Here is a 10,244-nt window from a genome sequence, read left to right as displayed (position 1 = left end):
GTTCTCAGGTTCCTACAGAATCAGAGTGTCGTCCAGAAACTTCATATACTTGCAGTCTTTCCTCAGACCATTTGGTGCTATTTGGAAAGTCGTCAGTAGAGCATAGTGAATAGTAAGATAATCCTTAAATACCAGAGTTACTTGTGCCTGAAAAATTAATATAGTTTTGTGTTATTGTTGTATCTTCAGTCAATTCCAAATACGCAGCATATTACACAGAAAGGTCATCTCATTTCATGGGAGTATTTGCCACATTACAATTCGATTTCATCCGATTCGGAATGAAATCCCCTTATTTTTCAGTTCACTGTGAAAGGGAAAACCTGGGGTTTTTCAGTCAAAATTGATCTATAGGCTGCTGCTGCAAGTTATGGTGCTTGGATGCTTTTGTCCTTGACTTTGGGGAAGTTTGCCTGATTTGCTGCCCCAGATCTATGGATTTTTGGAAGGGCTAATTACAATTACTAACTCAAGCTGTGATGTTCTAATGAGACAGAATAAAAGCTGTCTGTCTGACAGGAGGCAGACTCCAAGGTTTGGGTAAGCTAGACTGCCTTTCTTTTAATCTGTAAACTCCTTTTGTTTTCTCTCAACTGAAAAGTAACTCTGTCCAGAAATCCTGTGCAAGACTGATGCCAAGCGTATGCAAACATCCAGTATGTGCTGTGCACACTTATGCATGTCCTTGAAGAGGTAAACTAAGCAGGGATGTCAGACTGCTAATAAGACAGAAAATATGGAATTTCTACTCAAGGTGTTTTAATGAGATTAGTTTCAAAACTAAGGCATTTTAAGGTGGTATTTAAACCACATGAAAATATGTTAGTGTTGTAAGTCGAGCAAGTGTCCAGTACTCGCTGGGAGAAAGGTGGCTCCACTCATATCTCTTTGTGTACCTTGCTGAATCACGGCCAGTACCTCATCTGAATATAACCTCCAACACACCAGCCTTGTCTGGCTGTCACAATAGAAGGGGTAAAGATGGAACAGTTGCAAATCTCAAATGCAGCTGCAGTGAGCGTTAGCACTCCATTTCCTCAACATGCTACATATCATTTAGAAGTAAGAATTCTTTTTGTCTTTAGGCCTTGAAAGTAGCTTTTGACATTAATTGGGAAACATGACTTTGAATTAGGGTTTTGGGGGGTTGATTTTGTCTTTTCAAAGAACAGCTGGTGTATTTTTATTTACAAGCAGTTTGGTGAGAGCCTGATGCACGATACCACCTCTATCTCAACAGTAATTGGATAATAGTGTGTTCTGATACCGTTTTTGTTAATAGTCACATATGTTGTTGTGTTCCCACAGCTTTCTCTGTTAGAAGATGCAGGGTTTGGCGGTGTTCTTCTTTACGTTGATCCTTGTGACTTACCAAAGACTACAGATCTTGCTGATAAAGCTTTTATGGTTTCCTTGAACAGCGGAGGAGATCCATCAACACCCGGTTATGCCAGTATCGGTAAGTACTGTTCAAGGCATGTTCAGCTGATGGACGTTTTAATTCTCTGTAGATGTAAGTATGAGAGTTAAAACACGAAACTAAATCCTGCCTGAAGTAGAAACCCTGAGTAAGGGAACACTGTGTAATGCAGCATGGCTCAAAGGATGGAATCAAATCTCAGAAGTGCTTTACTCTAAACTCCTGGCACAAAGTCTGTACTCTATCTAATTTATTTTGTAGCTTTTTGTATTTGTGTATACACACACTGGACCATTATTCCTGCCTGCTTGTTCTTATCCCAAGAAAAAAAAAAAAAAAAAAAAGCCGTGAAGTTCTTAATCCAGTGGTTTCTGAGCAGGTTCCACAGGATCTGTCCCCACTAAAAGAAGTATTCTTCCCTTCATTCTGTCTTCCGCTTTCATGGTATTGGTAATGGAAACTTCTGGCCAATAGCTGCAAGTGCAATGTAATTAGAAATTTATATTTGGAAGGATTTAAGAAAAAATAAAGTTTATAGTATCTTTGTGCAATTACCACTCAAATAGGATGTGTTTAGCCTTGTCTCAGTTCTGCCTGGATAGACTTGGTTATCAATTATGCTTCTCTAAATACATGTATTTTCAAAGTATGGGAAATAAAGAATTGATTTTCAGGAATTCCATAGTATTTTAAAAGCTTAAGGGTATTTTTAAGGCAATGTTAACAATAAATAGAAGCAGCAGCATATTTGACTTGTATGCACTACTTAAATCTACATTCCAGCAGTTCAGTGAATGTGTGTTCTGCTTCTCTGCTGCCTTTTCAGCTTTACAACCTTTTTTTACTATCTAACTATTTGGAAATGTATTAAGCAGCAGTCTATGAGTTTGTGACAAGGCTTCATCAAGAATATTTGGTCCGGTTACTAGCTCAGACATCTAAAGTCTGACTTGAATTGGCACTAAATCAACTGAGGCAACGATGAGATACTTCATGACTAGAATGGCAGAAAATAGAAATATTTGCCTGGCTGTCAAAGATGGGTGTTAGCTATTCACAGCATGAATGCCTTGACAGCTCAGTGGGAAAGAAATTGCACATTTTCTCAGTGTCTCAGTGTACCTGACCCAGTGTTCTTAGAAGTGCCCTGGGAGCTACAGAGGTAAATATAACACTCTTCAAGCTTTATTCTTGCTCATTTCATGGAGCTATTGGAAAAACAGTTTGTCGCTTATCTGTCTGGCTGACTCCTTAATGTTTTATTTACCCGACATGAAAAGTAAAGCTAATTAAAACAGATACAGCAACATGAAGGTGCCACTTCAGTGTCTAAACCTTATGCGTTCGTTTTCTGTCAGTAAATGATCTCATCGGCAGTGTGCATTCCAATCTCCAGTTTGAGAAAAAGAAGCTTAATTGTATGGAAAATGGTGATATCATTATAAGTACATTGATTGTTTCTACTAGAACCCTTCGTGTGGTTTGTCTATGGTTTTAAATCTCTGAGCAACATTCATAAGCAGGGAATATGCTATCAGCTTCCTAAAACCATTTATATTTTGGTCATTGAATGCAATAATGAGCTGGAAGGAGCTCAAAGGAACACTTGAGGAAACTTTTTTACATTTCTGTCACTGGAAGGTAGATCAGATGGAAGTAATTTCTGTATTTCTGATGATGAATTTCTTCTCTGGAGAGTATGAATCAATTTGGTTAGAGGTAACTTATGCCTGGGACAAAAACAAATACATCTGGAGCACAGACTTTTGCCTGAGGGATGCGCTTGCATATAAGGTAGTTAAACCGACTACACACGGAATAAAAGTGCCAGATACCCAGGGTTGCCCCTATCACTTTGATTCACAGAGTGCAACATGCACTACAAGAGATTTTATTGGAAGCTCCTGCTTTAAGTTATTGGCATATCTTTGATACCATCTGCACTTCACACATTGCCAAAAGAACTGTTACTATTACAGTCTGAGGGACTGCTCTACCACCGTTTTCCCTTTTACTAGGAAATTCCTAGTAAGATCAGCGATCCAAAATCAGTCTTGTACGAGGTGAATAAAAGGTAGGCAACTTGTATTTTCATGCCGCTGCCTACATTTCTCACCTTCTTTTAGACTGAAAACAAATTTCTCTGTGGCGTCAGAGTATTGGACTGCTTCAAGTTTTTTCGCAGAAAAAAACATCTTCAGGAAATGATTTACAGAACTCTTCTCAAAGTTGACAACATTTTAGAATGCAGGTTATGTAATAGTTCAGAGAGAACTTTGGCATCTTCATGAGGTTTTAGCTCAAATCTTCTGTTTCATGAACATTAAATACTGCACTTCTGCATATGAATTATTGTAGAATTTACAGAAATAGCTTGGGGATGGGTTTGAGATGCCTACTGTCTATGAGTGGAATGATTTTTTTGATCTCTGTTTAATAAAGGGGAAAAACTAATGATGTGGAAAGGGAAGTCAACAGCACTTACGTAAAAGTTTCTGCAGCTTTGATAATTTAATTCTTCTGTTGTTACGACTCTCGCAATCCTATGTCCTATCAGTCCTGAAACAATCATATGAGCCCTTCTGAGCATCAGTTCTGTCTTCCTGATTCTGATTGCCAAAGTGTAGTATCCTCCGTTTTGAGAAATCTTTCATTCTTTCTTTAGAAATCTTCCTTTTCTATCTTCCTGCTTTTGAAATGACACCGAGTGGGTGGGACTCAAGGAATTAAACATATAGAATTAAGAAACTTGAAAGGAGATAAGAGACTTATATGGCAAAAATTATCCTGAAAATAAAGTCTAGAAGAATAGCATAAAACTTGAGTGACTTCCCCCACCTACTTTTTTTTTTTTCCATTTTGACTTTTTGAACGCTGCACTTCCTTTCACCTACCTTTGTATGGCAGAGACACCTTAGCTTTCTCCATTGCTATACTTCAGAGCCGTTTTAAATCAAATTTGTTTCCACACAGGAAACGGCTCAGTAAACAAAAATATGGATAGAACCTATTTGTCAATCCTAGTATGTAAACAGAAAAGTGGCATTGTGATAAACATTAAGACCCCTGCCCCTGAGATAAGGTACCTCATAATAGAATCCCTATCCGTGCAGTGGTGGAATAGAAACTATTTCATGAAGAACTCGGCATCATAGAAAATATTGTGAGCTTAAAAATGCTGAATTATAACAGCTGTAAAATATGATCTAACGCTGTCAGCTGGAGTTTCAAGTGTAACGTTTTAGAGAATTGTTACACAGAGGTTATAACAGTAAGGCAAAGTGGTATGAGTCCATGCTCCGGGTCATTGCTAACAGGTAGTCACGTGAGCCATAATCCAGGGATTCGGGTGAAAAATCGGTAACGTAGGGGAAGTGCACAGCATCCCTAGAATTGTGAATACTGGAGATTATTCAGGCAGAGGAATTGACATGAGCATTCCACAAACATTGCTAATCGGATTTGATTTCGGAGGAAGGGACAAAGAAGATGAGGAATCAGTGAGGTGTTGATGCACTGCAGGCCACAGCTGAGCTGATCAACAAAGTTGGTGGTGCCTCTGAAAACATATTTAAGAAAGGACAAGAATGCAGGACAGGCAGGGGAATGAAAATGAGCCTGGAATAAGGCAGGGCAAAGGTGCTATTTTAACCTTTTGGGGATTGTTTCTCACTATCTGAATCTGTTTTAATTGACAACAGCTGAGTCTGTTTTGCCCATGATGGTAATTGATAAGTGATCTCCCTGTCTTTATCTTGACCAGTGAGCTCTTCCATCTTATTTTCTCCCCCAGCCGTGTTGAGTAGGGGGGAGTGAGAGTGCGGCTAGGTAGGTGTCTGGAAGCTGGCCGAGGTTAACCCACCACGCCGTGTTCTCCATGTTTTGATAAATTACAGCAACAGTTGAAGAACACCAAATATGCATTATAAAAAGCCCATGGCATTTACCTCTTTAGTCATCTGTCATTCTTTAAGTGAGCTTAGCCGGTTCTTCTGCAGCGAACACAGGGAACTACTCGGAATATGCATAAGTAAGTACGTGCTGTGATAGAAATGTATGCTTGCTTTATTTTTAGCCAGCCCTGTGATTCTGTATGTTTACGTGCTTCTTGCCTCTTATCGGAGTTTGTCCTTACTGTCCTTGACTTTGTGATATTTTACTCCTCTGAAGCAACCAGCTGAGCTGAAGTTAACTAGAAAATAGAATGTTGTGTAACAGTTTTAACCATGCATATGCAACATATGTTCTAAAATGTTTTGTTATAAATCATCATGACTTTTTACAAGACGTCCTCGGCCCTGGTTTGTCTGTTGTTTTAAAGAAGAAAACTCAGTTACAAGGATAGTTTTTTCTGTGGTTGCCTTTGCAGCAGTGGAAATGATCCTGCGACTGTTCCTTGCCCCCCCAAATTTCCGTTTACTTTCTGCTAATAACATCAGATAAATGAAATACAAAGATAACTGGTATAAAGTGACAGTCTACGTTCAGGCTTCTGGGGTTTTGTTTTGTTTTTTTTTATTTTCCTTAAGGGCAGGGTAAAGCTGGGGAGAAGGAAAGGTTTATGGTACCATATTTTAATTTAGGTGTGTGTGTGTCTATATGCTTAAATATACTTCTAGTCTCTTTTTTTTTTTTCTTTTTTTTTTTTTTTTTATTTAGGACATAATTTTAGGGTTGCCATAAAAAAAAAAAACAACACACTCTTTATCTTTACCAACTACACTGCTCTGTCTGATATACTGTGTTATTTTCTGTATGAAAAAAATCTGTGCTAATGCAATAGAGAGGTAAATCTTTAGAAAATATTGGCTTTTGAATAGTAAGCACAGTAACTAATAATTTCAGCAAGTTTTCAGTAATACCTCTAGCGCTATGGGTTCAAGAGATTCCTGTATCCATGATCTGCCTCTTCAGATTTTGCAGGATATGATAAAGCAACTAAATTTGTGTTTTAAGTGTCAACTTACATGCTCTGAGGTTTTGGTTGTTGTTGTTTTTAGTTTTTCCTCCTGTCTGACTTTTGGTTGGTGTTGCATGTATTTGAAACTGAGAAAATCAGTTGGACATCAAGAGATTTTAGGCTCACAGGTTTGAGCATGTGGGCCTCTGTATTGATACTAGATATCATTTTATCGTCTATCAAGCTGCCTATAAATTATTTTGGGGAAGGAGCCAAATTTGAATTGAAAAATGAAGTAATTTTATCAATTAGGGTATTAAAAGAGGAGAGGAGAAATTAATGGCCAATGCTACTGCAATAACCTGGTAGCAATGTTTGTATCATTTGACTCTTGCAAATGCTGTGTTGAACCATATGGTCAAAACTTTTCTCAATTTCAAACAGAATATTATTTTTAAAAGTGAATTTAAAAGAGTAGTGGAATGTACAAGTGGTAAACACCAAATTACCTGAAAAACAACAAATCCAACACTTCCTATGCTGCAGAATTAGTTCAGTGGAAAGCATACTACCTAAATACTTCCTGACACCTTAGAAGTTGGAAAGGACTCCTCAGTATTTTGGCATTTCAGACAGTTTCAAACTACTAAACAGCCTTGATTCCTTACAGAACATTTTCCAGTGAAGCCACCTTGTCTCTAACCCAGCAAAAATAGCATTTTAAATGATGTCCAGATTAAATTTTTGAAGCTACTCAACTCACAAGTGAGTTTAGCATATTTAAATCTTTTGTGCAATCATTATTGAAAATAATCCTGCCATAGCTTTACTGACATGATATTATAGGTCACTGTAATTTGTGCGAGTGAGCCAATTTATTATGTGCTTACGAAACAGCAAAAATCTCTGTGTGGCATTAATTCTAGCTGGTGTATTCGAATCTGCTGCTGCAAAAGCACGGGTGCCTGCAGACTTGAAATGAATTGTCTTTGCATGGGCTGAGAATCTGGGACAGGGAGCTGGTTTTATAGCATCAGGGAGTTTTGTGAAGACTCCCTTGCACTCCCATATACAACTCCTGGTTGTATATGGGAATGGTGTTAAGAAGCAGATGAGACCCAAGGCAGGATATTGAGGAAGTATTTTACTAGATTTATGGGTATGCATGAGGAAAGGAATTAGAGGGACAAATAGTTGTGTGTTTGCTCACGTAGCAATATATAATGATCCATTTTAAGAACCAGCTAAGCTCTGAACTGACTGTCAGCTAGAGGCCAATTTTATGGACCACTTGCTCTGTTGCCAGTCATTTGCTACTTAATGCCCTTCTCTGCACATTACTGTGGTTTCTTCTAATCCTGTATCGTTCACAGCCTTTTCCAGTGGCTTCATTGTGTTTCAGGTGGGGGTTGTTTTCTTCCAGAACCAAATTAAGCTACTGTTACCTGAGATTTTTTTCATCCAGCAGCGTCTGGCAGATAGGCAGGAAAGTTTAGTGGTGTTTGTACCTGAAATCTGAGTTTATAGCAAAAACACGCGTAGAAATAGCAAACTAACGTAGTCACTTTCAGGTTTTTGCTAACTGCAGCGTGTGAACGCGTTTCTTTGTTCACTGCAACTGAAACACTTGCTTAGACCAATACCTGCAAGCAGGCAACAGTGCTATATTGCTGGTGTTTGGGGATCCAGAAACGGTTTAGAACTGTAGGTAGTTCCCTTTTGAGTGGGCTTTTTGAAGGCTCCAAAACTCTGGTTTATAGGATTACAGTAAAACCACCTCAGTGTTCTAGGCCTATTTTTCCTATGTTTCTAATAATTGAGTGTAATTATCACCGTCTTCCATTTCAGGTGATATATTGTATATTCTGAAAAATTATACTTGCCAAGATTAAAAAGATTCTTTCTCAACATGGCTGTTCAAGTAGCTTAGATTTAAAACTGAATGTTAGTTTTTCAATGGAGAGTTAAATTCATTTAAAAGAAATGCTGGGAGGTGTGTGTTTGTGAATTTAGGCCAAATTCAGTGTTTAGTTTTGTATGCAGAAAGGGGATTTTAAAAAGCCATTGATTACATTTTTAAATTTAAAAAAAATGAACTTTTCCCTTCTTTTCAAAAGTTGATGAAATATAGGGAAGAGACAAAAGGGTTAAGTGATTGAACATGTTGAACATAATGGGCCTTCTTCCTAATTTATTTGGTATGTATAAAGCAAATACCTCTTTTGGAGATGACTGTGTTTTACTCAAGCATACTGCTAAGATGGCACCTCAGAGTGAAAGGCAGGCATTTCTGATAGGTGGTACTAGTTATTAATGCTGCTGTAATTGCCAGAAATAAAGCTGTCTCAAAGTACAAATTCTGGTCAGATGCAACCAATACTTTCGGCCATATAGAAGCCAAAGGGAAAAATGTCAGAACGAGAATGATTGTAAAGCAGTTTAGGTACCCCTTACAGGTAGGTCAAGTAGTAGCTATATAAGTATAAATAAAGGAATTGTGTTTGCTGATAAATTTTGGTTAACTTTCCCATATATTTGTGCATGGTGTGTTATCCTCCTAACACTCCGTGCACGATTTGGGATACTGCAATGTAACTTTTACGTATTGCAGAGTCAACACCTGCAAGTGCACCTGCATACTATCAAGTGCACCATAAAGTCAGCTGGCTGATTGTTTAAGCAATTATAGATGTAATTAGTTTTATAATTGAATTTTTTCCAGTGCAGTTTGAATACTTCCAGCCAGAATAAACCAAACCATCTTTAATTCGACTTGATCTCTGTTCCAGCCCGCTGCTTACCATGTTCAGCAGCTGCATAAAAAAGATAATAGTACCTCTTCCTACTTTCAGACAGGTAGAAACTCCCCCAGAAGAAAACCTAAAGGAGATGTGGAAAATATGTTTTTGTTGTGTATACATATACTATTATATTATATGCTGTTGTTCTGCAGAACACTAAAAGACGTTAAGTAATTCATCATACCTTGGGTTTGGCCAATTTTCAGAAGCATCGTGCTTCTACTTCTCAGAGGGTTTTTCAGACTTATGCTGTTCTCCTTCCCTTCAAAAATAGAAGAATGCTCTACCTGGGGGAACTGAGGGACAGGGTGGGGGAGAGAGAGAAGCTGTTGTGATGGTTTAGTTGGTTGACTAAGGACAACATGAGTGGTGAAGGAAGCTTCTGAGACAACAGAGTGAACAGTATGTGTACATTAAATGTGGTCAAAACTTTCTAAATGTATTGGGGGTGTGATTTTAGTGATGGTGTGCTTCAGAGCATGGCATATCGTGGAGTGGCTCAGATGTCTCTGGTTCTGATGTCAGGAAAGGGATCACAGCCCTTAGCACAGGAGAAAAGAATCACAGAATAGTTGAGCTCAGGAGGGACCTGTGGAGATCATTGAAGGACAAGCCACCTGCTCAAAGCAGAGACAACTAGAGCAGCTTGCCCAGAAAATTGTCCACTTAGGTTTTGAGCATCTCCAGGCACACACCACAACCTCTCTGGGCAAGCTCTTCCACTGCTTCACCACTCCCACCATACAAAAGCTTTCCTTCTGCTTAAGGGGGATTCCCTGTATTTCAATTTGTGCCTCTTGCCCCTCCTCCATTCCCTGAATACCCCTGGAGAAGAACCTGGCTCCCCCTTCTTCCACACTCCCATCAAGCAGTTACACACCTTGCTAAGGTTCCTGCAAGCCTTCTCTGCTCAAGAATAAACACCCCCACGTCTCTCAGCCTTTCCACATGTGTCAGATGCTCCTAGCCCTTAGTCATCTTCACGGCCCTTCACTGCGCTCGCTCCATGATGTCCACGTCTTCCCTGTGTGGGGCAGCCCAGAACTGGACCCAGCACTCCAGGTGTCATTTCACCAGTGCTGAGCAGAGGGGAAGAATCGGCTCCCCCCACCCGCTGGCAACC

The 10,244-nt window shown here is 39.1% G+C and overlaps 1 protein-coding gene across 1 annotated transcript in view; it reads left to right on the top strand.

Annotated features, from left to right (window-relative positions):
* The window catches only part of NAALADL2 (N-acetylated alpha-linked acidic dipeptidase like 2), a 291,258-nt gene that overhangs the window by 106,683 nt on the left and 174,331 nt on the right, over positions 1-10,244 (top strand). Inside the window, exon 4 of the mRNA XM_009638747.1 lies at positions 1,309-1,459. Coding sequence (XP_009637042.1) covers positions 1,309-1,459 — 151 coding nt within the window. The remainder of the gene's footprint in view (positions 1-1,308; positions 1,460-10,244) is intronic.

Source organism: Egretta garzetta, unplaced genomic scaffold (assembly GCF_000687185.1).
Source record: "Egretta garzetta isolate BGI_Z169 unplaced genomic scaffold, ASM68718v1 scaffold560, whole genome shotgun sequence".
Lineage (NCBI taxonomy): Eukaryota > Metazoa > Chordata > Aves > Pelecaniformes > Ardeidae > Egretta > Egretta garzetta.
Note: the sequence above shows the minus strand (reverse complement) of the source record. Positions and strands in the feature narration are given on the sequence as shown.